Below are 13,572 nucleotides of genomic sequence, written 5' to 3'. Positions count from 1 at the left end.
GTCCTGCACCTCTATGGAATAGGCACAATCCTGACTAGAAGTGGGAACAATGTGCAGATGTCTTTTGTGCAGTATAACACAGTTATAGTAACATAAATAAGAAAAACAGAAAAAACGTTAACATTTTTTTTTTAATGGAATTTATCTATATAACACTTTTTGCCTTTTTGTCTCACAAATATTGTGGGAATTGTGTCTCCACATGCTATACATATTGAAGTATTTGCATTTTTACGACCTCTCCTGTCCTTTCCTCTCTGCTCTGTGTAAACAGATTCTCAGTGAATATTTGTCACAAGACCATTCGTCTCAGAAGAATCAATCATAGTTTCACAGTGTCACTGAGGAGCAGAATTTAATGTTTTTAACAGGATCTATATACTCCAAACCGTTTGTTTCTGGTGATGTTTTAAATGAGACATGTAGAATGAAGTGATATGACAGAAACATCACAGTTCCAAGCTTTGTTTTGGTTACTTTCTCTAACTCACTTTCATAACCAATGATCCATTCAAGAACTGTCAGAAATTTCAAATTTAGATGATAACGCCTGTTTTTACAGTTTAATTCTGTGATAAATGGTGTATTTTTGGCGATCCTCTAAAGATTGAACACTTGCAATCATGTTGCCATACCTCCTTTTTGTAACATCAAATTAAAACCAAACTTTGATTGATGATTTTCTTTAGTTTGGCCCATGTTCCATCCACTAAGGGGGCAGGATTTCTAACCTATACTGCAGCCAGCCAACCAGAGGAAATTTAGATGTTTTTGCTTCTATTTTAGGGAGCTAATTTGCCCTCGATCTTTATATACCTTCTAAGATCTGCACTTTCTACCTATATACAGCATAGTCCCTGTAGCTCATTTAAAAGTACAGTTAATAAATACGGTCTGTATGCATTTTTTCATTTTAAAACGTTCACAATACTTTATAGCGTGTTGTTCTGCTTTGTATAAAAATGTGACATGGTAATCTGTCTTTTTTTGTAAGATAGAACCTTTAACATTTCCACAGGTTGACATATTTTTCAAGCAAGACTTTTTGGAGCTAATCCAGCCCCTTCTCTGAAATAGAAAAACTAAATTTAACTTGCAAATGTGTTTGCCGTGAACCCTAAAAGATCCAATTAGCATCAATATGCTGCAACATAACTGACAAGACAAAGGTGTGGCTGTTTGTTGTGATGCTTCAGTCTGCACATGATGTAACTGTTCTTCTGTTATCTGTCACCTTAAAGTGTTGTGAAAACATCATTAAACCAAAAGAAAAGAAGCGCAAGTAGCAAGTAGTGGTGATGATACGTGTCATATTTAAGGCTGAAATGTGTGGCTCGCACAGCTGGGAAATGAATGATTATCAATGGCAGGATCAAACTGTCAGTTACAGTCATACTTGGCTAGAGTGCCAGTCTCTGTTGCTGCAAAATATTGCTCACAATAATGAATTCCTTCAAAAAACCTGCCTGTCTTGACTGTTTTTTTAAACCAGCCCGTTGAGCACCAGTTGCCAGGGAAGCAGGCTTATGTGTCTTCTGGGACCAATAGCTCAGACTGACGTTTGCAAACTGTTTGAATGAAAAAGAGAGATAAAACACTGTACAAAAAAAGAGAGTGCTGCAGTGCCATGCACTTAGCAGCCTCTGGACTTGGCCCAGTTCACTGTCCGCAGTGTGGTAAAGGGAGGGGGGGAGTGAACTCGTTTTCTGAATCAGATCCAGCCACATTAATACACGTTTACTTTCTTAAAAGCACTGCAGCCAGGACAGATCATTGTCACATTCGGCAGCAGAGCACGGGTGCAACCTGATCTCAAATGTTACAGGGTTGCAATGGATCAATAAAAGAGAGTGAGACTGCGCCTGGCTTTAAATTCCTAAAATCAATCACTATTAGGAGTTGATTTAGACCTTGTGGTTAAGGATTGGCAAGGCAGCTTTTAACTAAAAGGATAGACAGCGACACCAGAGCAACTGACCTCCAGTTTGAAAAGCTGGACGTTTAATCTTTTTGTTTTCTTTATTTTGTTTTTTTTCCTTTCACCAGAAACAACGAACAATGAAAAAAGAGAGCAAATTAAATGTGGTGGAGATGTTCCAAAGGCATTCTGTCGGTTAGACATCCACTGAGGTGCAGAAACACGGAAGTTGGTGTTAGTGCTGGTTTCTGCGTCTTTATGTCTCGTTTTAATGTCACATGTCAAAGCAGCCGGCTCCTTTGAAAGACCGTTTGTGTAACATGTGGAGACAGGCTGCGTATTTCACAACTTTGCTCTTCAATTCTGACAGAAAGAAAACAACCACGACATCAAGTTGCATGTCTGAACGAACAGTCGCTGCAACTTGATGTGGTAGAGTTGATAAGGCTGCAGCAAAGCACACAAACTTTTGTCACTGATCACATCTAATTGCCGCTAAGCTGTTAAGCCGATTTCGGCAGCTTCACCTGAAGAGAAAGCAGATCCCAATCGTCTACATCAAGGACACTATCTTTCTTTCACTGTTAGATCATTCAAATGACTGCACCATCAGCGTTGATTGTGATGCAGGGGTTGCGTTGACTCCAGTTAACTGGCAGAAAGCAGAAAAGCTGCTCATTCATGCTGCAGTGAGGCTGCCATAGGTGTGGAAGTGTTGGGTAGAAACGATGACGACACTCATCCTCTGCAGGGTTCAAGAGTCAGTCGTCTCTTCCTGTTTCACAGGACGCAGACTTGCATGAGCCGCTGCAAAATAAGTCAAGAGACCATGACTTCCCCAAAACGGTGTGTGTTTAATAGATAGATAGATTTAATCTCCTCTGACTTCAGCTTGCGTCCTGACGCTGTGCACCAGGGGCCCATTAACCTTGTCCTGGACTGAACCAAGAAGTGGGCCTCATTTAGTAAAACCAAACCCCGGCCTGTCAAAGTGAAAGCAACACTATAGAAAGAGATAAAACGATGCAGCTCCACAACTTCACATTTCCCGTTCTGCTCCGAGGCTCCCGATGCTGTTATCACCTCTGATGGACACGACTGAGCTCTGCACACAAAGAAATTGATTTTTCAGCACTAAAATAAAGTCTAGAGTTTATCTAGAGCATGTGAGCACAATACTAAAATAATTACTGTCCGCTGGCTGCGAACGGAGCTTTAAGCTCTGAGATGCAGGATTAAACAGTGCTATCTACATGCATTATTGAGTTTCTGTGGGACGGGGACGGGGGCGGGGGCGGGTCTGGTTCTGTGAAAGGATCTGTGGAGGGCCGCCTCCACTGAGTGTTTTAGTGAAAGCTCCAAATCTTTAAAAACAATCCTGGAGAGCATCAGCTCCACGTCTGGGTCATCCCTCCTGGAATGATCCTGTGGCAGAAGAGCGAAACAAAGACACAGTTTTATTCAGTTTATTATTTAAACTGATGCAGTGCTTGAATAGCACCACACAGACTGCGACTGTCTGCAAATTATTGACCAAACAGCTGTTTTTGTGAAGCAGTCTGACCATATGAATACATGTCATGTGATGCATGATTGGATTCATGTGGCGCGTCAGCTTCATTTAGATCGGATGAAAGGCAGAAGAGTGACTGTTGAGACCCCGATGATATATGGAAACATCAATAAAATGTATATGGCAAAACAGATCAGATCATGGAGAGTTAAAGGGATAGTTTGCATTTTTTTAAGTGGGGTTGTATGAGGTCCTTATCCATAGTCAGTGTATTAACTACAGTAGATGGCTGCACTTTCTTTTTTAGGTGTAATGTAGCCACCTTAAAGTTTGTGTACGCTATATTAAGAATATTTTTACTACTTTACCTTTCCGTCAGACAGCCCTGTTTAACTTCGCACGGGGGAAACTAAAGCTTTTCGATGTACTTTTTAAAGCCACCAGACCCCATTGACAAAAACAGTAATTAGTTAGTTAGTTTTCTGTGTTATTGTGTGTCTTTAGTAAATTCAAACCAACACTTTTAAAACACAAAGACACTAAAAGATAGAGGCAGGGGTAAAGCAGCAACTCCAAGGCAAAATTACTGGTTTTGTCAATGAAGTTTGGTGGGTTTGATGAAAAAAGATTTGATGAAAAAAGAGAGATTTCCATGTTTCCTGTGATTACAATGCATGTCGAGATGCTATATAAATACTGCAAAGTGTCAAAACGCAAATCCACCAGACTTCTTTGACAAAAACAGTAATTTAACCTCAGAAAACATGGGAGTTGCTGGTCTAGCGCTGCCTCAATCAGTTAGTTTCTGGTTTTATTGTGTGACTTTAGTAACCCCCAACTAACAGTTTTAAAACACTAAAGTTACACAAAAACAGAAAGATTGAGGCAGTGATAAAGCAGCAACTCCAAGGTAAAATTACAGTTTTTGTCAATGGAGTTTGATGTAAACATAGAACTGCTTCAGGTCCACTTGCATAAACCTAACGTCTGGATTGAAAAATGTTTAAACTAATGGAAATGTTAAAGGTTCCATATTATAAAAAAAACATATATATATATATATATATATATATATAAAGCAGACCTAGATGCTATATAAATACTGTGAAATGATTGACTGATTAATTGATTGATTGATTTTTATTTGATATTAGTTAAACTACAAGACTGAATGAATACAAACCTGCATCCCACAGAAACATCAAGGATAGATATATCTTAGACTTCTTTCCATTGTGCTCCTTGGTCTCAAATATATAAATAAATACAACTGTGTAAAAATTCTAGATAAATTAAATAAATAAATAATAAATAAATAAATTATCAAATCTTACAAACCTAAGCTTTAACATTTTCTGAAAGCCAGGTTTTTTACCTTTTTCTTAAAAAGATGTCCACTGCCAGTGCACTTGTTCCAACACACCGATCCCATGAAACTGTATGAAAGTATCAAAACGCAAATACAAAAAATAAAAAAAACCCGTATTCACATAAACAAGGCAGATAAAATATTATACCTGTAGAGTACACTTAAACTAAGTAAATAAATTCACTATGGTTAAGTACATCAGACGACTCTACTTCAAGAAATTCTAACTCTCCCTTCGTGCCAAAAGAAATCAGCGAATCAAGTTCTATGCTGTTCCTCCTCGACGCCATTCAGTACAAAATGTTTAAGTGGTTCCTGCAGAGCAGCCCAGCGAAGGGTCAACTTTGTGTCGATGTGGCGGTAGAGCTGTGGCTCAGGGAGCATCGAAGGTCATGCACAGGTTTCATCAACTGCTCCACTCACTGACATGGAGAAATGTCTGCTGTGAACGTGGGCGAGTGCATAGAACTGTAACTCTACAGAAATTTAGCTTCCTCATTCAGGAGAAAGGATGGTGGATACTACCGGATATCAGATGTGAAATAATGACAGTAAACTAAATACTATCAGTTTTGTTTTTGAGTTTGCTCAACTCAGAATTTCTCTGGCACGATTGTAACGCCGCTATGAAATGTCAGCTAATGTTGTGACCACAATTTTGAGAGTACCTGTAGCCATTAGCATTGATACGCTAATGGCTACTCTTGTAGCTGTAACAAGCAGCGCGGCTAGCATCAGTTAGCCGCTAGCTTTCGCTAATGACCGAATTTCACAACAAAGAAATAAGAGTTAGCAGAACTATTGTCCCTTGTTGTGAACCCCAACTTAAAGATATAAGTAACAACAACTCACCAACTTGTTTTTGACCAGACAACTGGCTTCCTTTGTTGTGCTAACTTACATTATTGCCCTAAATGTCAATAATTTATATTTCCGAGTTTTACCAACTTAAATCACTGTTTTAGGCCAAAAAATACAAGTTGGCTTTTTTGCAGTGAGGCAGCTAAATCATAATGACAGATAATCCTCCCATTACAGGCTATTTTCAGCTGTAGTTTATTTTAACCAAGTTGCAGATATAGAAAATGTTCTTTTTAGTTCAACATGTCAAAAGTACTTAGAAAGACAAATGTTGTGTTCTGGAAACAATTTTTATACCAGTGAGATGCGGCATTATCAGAAGCCATGTACGTTTACAGTCAGCTGTAATGAAGGCCTTGGGAAAGAGCTTCCTGCTGCTGTTTATCATCTCAATCCTTCATAAGTTCTTTTTTTATTGGCACTCAGTGGGTCCTGCTATTACAAAATGATCATTTATGATCATATTAGGGTTTGGTTTAAGCCACAGCCAAAACATTATCAGCTTATTAATTATTTAATGAGTTTTTTCTAGGGAAGCATTTTTTTGTTTTGTTCAAAAGGGAGTTGTTTAAACATTGGTTTTGTGCTAGGAGGATGTACAATTACATTAAAATTGTCAGGCTAGCAGAAATATATTAACAAACAATGGGTTCCCAGATAAATGGAGCTGAAACTGAGGGGGCAGGGACAAAAAAAACACTTCAGTTCCTCTTCAATTTGTACTTGTATGTTAGGTGTATCGTCACACACTTCTCTATAGCGGTAACACAGACAGGACCGTTTCTCTTCAAAGTGTAATAAGTGGACTAGTGAAGATTTGACTGAAGCCGTCACAGATCAGTAATGGTAAGAAAATCTTGCTTTTAAAATGTTTGGCTCCTCAGTTGATTCTGATTCAAAATGAATGTGTTTATTACCCTCAACCAGTAGTAAACAGATGTAAAATAAGTTTGTAACAGAAACTGAATCACTTTATGTAGCTGTGAATAACAAATAACGTAGTGATCAAAGTTCTGCGCGCTTCCTCTTCAAAGCTCGTTACAATTAAGTCCCGACCAATTAACAACCTAAAAAACAGCAACATCTAAGACCACTTTGGCCTCAGTTTTCTAGTGTTTAATTGTATTTTGCTTACTTTTTGATCAGCACTAGGTACTTAGAAGCCATAATAACTAATTAGGAACTAAAAGTTTCTTTTCTGAGGGTTTGAGGCAGCCAATTAATATAACTGGTGTCAAACAGTTCAAAGTGTCAATTAAAGAAAGAAGGCTGTGTTTGATAAAGTTAGATGGCTTCTGGTATACGGAGATACATGGTTGTAGATAAAGTTACCAAAATCACAGTAAATGTTCCCACTTACAGCCACGATTGTGCTGATTCTATAGAGCTGCAGGACTTATATATTTTATAAATTGCAGTAAAATACAAGGCCACAGTGAGTAAAATTTTGAATGAGCAAAATGTTTCACACTAAATAAATATTGTTATTACTGTGTATACTGTGATCATGTTTAATACACTAAGATACTTGTTCTTTACTTTTTATTTTACTTTATACTTCTACTCCACTACATCTCAGTTTCTTTATGTGTTCTCCTACTTCTTAAACTGAATAAATAATTTACAAACCCTCTCGAAATTAGACACACTTATTCTGAATTTGATGCATTCTGTTTTTATTTTCACAGTATCCCAATGTTTTGGGGGTTTTAGTAAAACACTGACAGGAAACATATTACTGCACAGTGGGTACTTTTACTTGTCATACTTTGAAACAAAGCTTAAAATTGTAATTTTTATGTGAAAATCAATGAATGGATCATAGGTTGCGAACGTTTCCGTCAGAAAAACTAACCAAAACGAAGCTAAAAATTGTGATATTTCTGTCAAAGTCACTTTATTCTACGTGTCTAATTTCGCCAAAAATAAACCGTTTGTAATAACTAGATCCTGTTAAAAACATTAAGTTCTGGTCCTCAGCGACACTGTGAAGCCATGATTGATTCTGCTGAGACGAACGGTCATGTGACAAATTTTCACAGAAAATCTGTTTACACAGAGCAGAGAGGAGAGGACAGGAGAGGAGAAGTTGCATGTGGAGACCCATCCCCCCCCCCCAATATTCATGCCACTTGTGAGAAATATGTTGTATTGATGAATTACATATCATTCCTTTTTTGAATTATCACCAAATTCTACTTGTTTTTTTATGATTTATGTCATTATAACTGTATTATTCTGCCAAAATACATTTTTGAGCTGTTCCAACTTCCAGCCATGATTGTGCTGATTCTATAGACCTGCAGAACTTATATATTTTATATACTGCAGTGAAATACAAGGCCACAGTGAGTAAAATAAAAAATTTGCAAAAAACACCCTGAAATGGGTTACGGTTCAGAGGGTTTAACTAAAGATTATGCCGTTAACCACCAGTATCCTGTATTTTAGAGACAACTAGATAATGAAAAGACAATATTTCTGCCTCTGTTGTTGTTGTTATCGTTTGTTGAGGAATCCGATCAGGCTCACGGACATAAATATCACCAGCCGTGGGTTTGTTTGACAAAAGTGGAGCCATTTCACCCACTAGAGTAGAGTAAACAATAAAGCACTGGTGGACTGGTTACCACATCGAAAAAGGAGGGTGGCACTAGACGTGTTGCGATGGAAACTAGGTCTGACTCATGGGTGAGAGGGTCTCGAGAATCTCAGGAATATGTGAATTGTAGGCAGGCGGTGAGTGATAAGTCTCCAAGTTCAGCCCGCGCTCTGTGTTGGTGGAGAGCAGGAGTGTTTCTGGCCGACCCTGGAAGTTCAGTTTGTTGTTGGAACAACATGAAGGCAATCTGTGATTTCTTCTTTTATTTATTTATTTGTTGTTTTTTTTTAAAAAGAGCCCGCTGCCAATAATCTACACTCCCACTTTAAGACAGTGGAGAAAATTGATTGCTCACACCTTTTCAGGCCCGCTGTGAAACACACCGATGATGCTGCGCCTAATGATTGCAGATAGGCGTAGACAAACATCATTTGTGCCCACATGGGTAATGATGTTTGAGTCCATTCGCAGGTTCCCAGGAAGAAACATGAGCAGGGTTTTAATGCCAGCAGCCCTGGCACCATGCAGACGCTGCACAGAGGCTTCTCTATGTGACCCAGAGCTCAGTGTGTCTCAGGAGGAACCACACATGGCCGGAAATGTCTTGAATTGTCCGGGAGAGAGAAGCCTGGACCATTCAGAGGCGTTTCTTTTTTCTATCCATCACTCCACTTCTCCATCGTTTGAAACAAAAAATGGCATAATCCAGTTTCCCATCATTTTATCGCCCAATATTACACATATTTTTCAATCCACAGCTGATTTGTTACAATAACCCTTTATATAAACATTCACTCATTCTCTCTGCATTCACTTGGGAACAGAGCTTGCCATGGTTTGCACACAGGGATTATTTTAACCATTTTTGGGGGGATTTTAGACAATTTTCTGGCGAATTCAAATAGAAAAGCTTATTACAGAAGAACTATAAAGCCAAAATGCATGTATGATGCTTCATTTGAATGTAATTTATTTTTGTTTCTGGCTAAATTATCATTTCAAACATCGCTCAAAACATGACTAATAAGTATTCAAATATATTATACATATTCAAATAACAACAATCATGACATGTTTTATGCTTGAATAATAAAAAGCATCAATCAATGAATCAATTAAGTAAACCTGTTAAGGTGTATAATGGTTCAGAACATTAATGTATGACTCTCTGAAGTCCATTTCTTTTCTTTTTTTAATAAAAATGGTCAAAAATCCCTTCAGAATATAACATCAATACACCAAGACCTTATAACAGAAGAACTATAAGGTTGAAGGTCAAACTTACTGTTAAAATAAAGTAATAATAAAACTAGTATAGTAGAATGCTAGTTTTTTTATATATGTATATTTAATGTAAATTATCTCTATTTTAAAAGAAATTATCTTTAAAATACCTAAAAGTTGTTTACTGTTATTTGATGGTAAATTGGCAACTTTAGCTGCCAGATTATTTAGTGGGTTTTTTTAGATTTTATTTCTTACAGTGTATAGAATGTGTATTAAAAAAGAGGTATGGGATATCTAAATACAGTAAAATAACACCAAGGTTATCGTCCACCAGAGTTATATTCTTTGCATAGCAGATAATTCTGTAAAGCTCCATAAATACATATAATATAGTTAATTAACAGTCAATCAACATATAAAATGTGTTGGGGTTTTTTGATAGCTTCGAAGGGTTGAACAGATATACTTTTTTCTAAAAATCCTGGCTTTGACCCTGCATACATAAAGCTGCACTGTTCCTGTTTCCAGTAATTTAAACTTCACCGTCCTTTTTTGTGTTCTGCATTTAGATTCATGTGGATTTCATAGATGTTTCTTCCAACATGTACATGGAGATTGCAGGCTGAAAGACTGAAAAGTTGTATAGTTGAAAATAATAGATATTATTCATTCAAAAGACACATTTTTAATGAACAAATACTTGGATGGCAGTTGCAGTTTTCTCGCAGGTTCTATTACAGACTATAATGAGAATAAAAGTGGAAAGAAGACAGCGCAGAAAGTGATCAAACGCTGCATTAGACAATATAAAGCAGTTATGTGTTACTAAGCCTTATACGAGCCCTTTTTTCCTCTTTTTGAAGAGCAGACATGATCCACTTCAGTATAAACAAAACCTTAAAGAGGACTCGGCTAAATCTGCAGTCAGCACCACTTCCTGCTTACAGTGAGACCACTGAGTGACACACATAAGCATATCTCGACACACCATTAAAACTACTGACAACAATTACTGAACTTCCATATTTGTTTGCAGCTTTTTAAAGGATTTTCACAGCACAATTGAAACGTCTGTTTATAAATGCTCTAACTGCGAGGAAATGTAGAGAGTGTGAGAGCAGGCAAGGAAGGGAAACAAAGATTTTTTTTGTGACTTCCTCACTTTATAGCACTTTTATGTGTGTGTGCGTGCGTGTGCGTGTGTGTGTGTGAGGCTTTTCTGGTAGCAGCTTTGCACCACTGCACCTGCTCTTTAGGCTGCAACTACGAGAGACGAGATGCATGAGAAAAAGCTAGACAGGAAGAAGCCTCATACCTCATTGAGAGCAACAAAAGGTTTCGGCTTGAGTTGATTGACGTCAGTTTGGTCAAAAGCAGAGCATCCGCGTCGAATGATGACAGAAACTGGCTGATCTGTACGTGAAACAGAACCCACTTTGTTGGTGAGTTGCAGACAGAACTTAAAAAGATGAATTGTATTAGGTCTTTTAAAAAGGGGAAGCGCACTGCCTCATCGCACAAAAACTCTTCTAAATGACTCTTAACCTTTTAATAGACTTAAAAATAATAGCTTTCATGAAATACCTCAGTTGTTATATACATTGTTTATATATCTTTTTAATTGCTGGTGCAGGAGTGAACTAACACAAACCACGTCTGTTTGTGTGTGAACGTATGCGAGGGAGAGAGACACAGTTTACACTTATTTCTGGTGTGTTGGCAGAGCTTCAGTGAGCCAGGAAGGCCCCCTCCCCTCTGTTAATACTGTCTATTGTGAGCGTGTGCAGGCTGGATGTGGTGAGTATTAAGTCGGCTATGGAACTATTTAGGGAAACTTTGGAACGGAAAGTGTGTAAAGGAAAGAATAATACTGAAAAAAAAAGGTACAAGGCATTACTCAACAATAAAACTCACGTCAGACCTGCCTGCCGCTTTATTGTTGTAATTCAATACTTGTTTATCAAAGCTTTTCTTCTCCACAAAGTGCTGTGTACTCTGACAAGCTGCTATGGGTTGAATATAAAGCTGTCGATTAAAATAGTCGCTGTGTGGGTGAACGATTGGAAACTTGTGTTTGAGAAAGTTCTTCTTTTTTTTTTTCTACAGGTGGCCAGTGGACCAGACTAAAAGGGAAGCAGCAGGCACTGAAGAGTGCAGACAAATGGATGCCATGTTAGGAGGGTTGATAGAGCCTCTCCTACACAGAGGACTCGGGCTCTAGTGATGATCCTCTCGTCCTCACTCCACCGGAAGGAGCACCCCACAACTGGACACACATCTGCACACCTGGACGGACCCCTGCAGGGAGACACAGCTGCATATTCAACTCAATCTTCTTCACACATAACAGCACCTCACAGGGACATCTATGAGAGAACAAGGGTGGAGAAAGTTCAACCGTATTAGTGGTGTGAATGAGGACTATATTTGTTGCTTTCCATCTTCACACACACCGTTTCACACCAGCACCATAGAGACCAGGACAGAAATTTAACTGGGGGAGCAGAAAGCTCTGGACCAGAGTGGAGAAAAGATCCTTGGTTTCTCTGGCACCATGCAGTCAGATGACCTCTTCATCCGCAAGTTTCGCCGGCAGAACATGCGGCCGCCTATCGCCACCGTCAACTTTGACCCCAAGCGTGAAGCAGGTGTAGTGGAGTGGCCGCCCAGGAGGGAGGCTGATGGGGCGGACGTAGACAGCCTAACTCCGAGCCGCGTGGGGCTGACGCTGAGGTCGGTGGGCCGGGGCCACATCATGCAGAGAAGTAACAGCGATGTCACCTTAGGGGACCTGGACTCCTCCGGGAAGGCGGGGGGAAAAGCAGCCCGGGCAGTTGGGGAGAAGGTGGGCACAGGGTCTCAGGGGGACGGGGGTGTGCTGCTACACAGGGAATACGGCAGTCTGTCCTCACTGGAGAGACAGACTCAGGCCCAGGAGCTGGGAACAGACGACCAGGGGCCCCTGAGTCCAAACGCCCTCCGCTTCAAAGACCCTTTCCTGCTTTTAGGACTGCAGGGCAACCCTCCAGAGCCTGATGGATTCTTTCGGGGTCTGTCTGTCTCCGCAGGGGAATCCCCGAAACCTGCCAAGCCGCCGAAGCCCGAAGGTCTAAGTAAGAAATCCAAACCCCCTCAGATCCCCCAACCAGGGCCGTACGACAACCTCGGAGGCGGAGCCTGGGTGAGGAACTTTGCCCACTACGATGTTCAGAGCATCCTGTTTGATTTAACCGAGGCGGCCACAAACAGAGACAGCATCGGGCGGAAAAAGAACATCACCTCAGGGGCTTCAGCCGCCTCCCAGCTGCGCCCGCTCTCCCAGACCACCCCGTCTTCACCCGCACAGGGCGGGGGAGGGAACGGGTTGAACGCGGATGACCCCGAGCAGTCGCTGCTGCTGGACGAAGGCGACGGCAACGATAACGAGCTGCTGCTCAGCTGCCCCCACTTCCGCAATGAGACGGGTGGAGAAGAGCAGGTGGGTCTGGGTCGATCCCAGGGGGGGCGGGGACTCTGGTCGAGCCTGCGAACCCCCAATGATGCGGTGTCGGTCCTGGAGGAGCCCAGAGAGAGCCACGTCCAGCAGCAGGGCAAGAGCAACTACTTCATAGAGCATGCAGACCTGGGAGCCCATTACTATCGCAAATACTTCTACATGAAAGGTTCGTGAAGTACAAGTCAACTTTAACTTGAACTGATTCTGTTTTGTCAATGGAGAGAATAATATAACAGGGATTAACTTTACTTTATTTGGTAGTTTTTGGTAACAGCGGTACTCTTCAATGTGGATAAGCAATCATTTTTAACACTGAACAAATGTTTACTTGTTTGCTATATTATATTATATTATATTATATTTTATTATATTATATTATATTATATTACATTACATTATATTACATTACATTATATTATATTATATTATATAGGGACCAAATATCTCTCTGATTTAAAATGACAATAAAGAGAAACAAATCATATCTAAAGTAACACAAAACAAGACTAAAGGCACTAAAGGACCACAAAGAGACACACAATGACTACTAAGAGACACAAAACAACCACAAAGAGTCTTAAAATGA

At 39.8% G+C, this 13,572-nt stretch overlaps 1 protein-coding gene across 1 annotated transcript in view; it reads left to right on the top strand.

Annotated features, from left to right (window-relative positions):
* The first annotated feature begins 11,766 nt into the window (after nt 1-11,766).
* Nucleotides 11,767-13,572, top strand: part of zmp:0000001168 (signal-induced proliferation-associated protein 1) — a 30,486-nt gene continuing 28,680 nt past the window's right edge. Inside the window, exon 1 of the mRNA XM_059351257.1 lies at nt 11,767-13,152. Coding sequence (XP_059207240.1) covers nt 12,045-13,152 — 1,108 coding nt within the window. The 5' untranslated portion in view covers nt 11,767-12,044. The remainder of the gene's footprint in view (nt 13,153-13,572) is intronic.

Source organism: Centropristis striata, chromosome 15 (genome assembly GCF_030273125.1).
Source record: "Centropristis striata isolate RG_2023a ecotype Rhode Island chromosome 15, C.striata_1.0, whole genome shotgun sequence".
Lineage (NCBI taxonomy): Eukaryota > Metazoa > Chordata > Actinopteri > Perciformes > Serranidae > Centropristis > Centropristis striata.
This window is presented reverse-complemented; position numbering and strand designations above follow the sequence as displayed.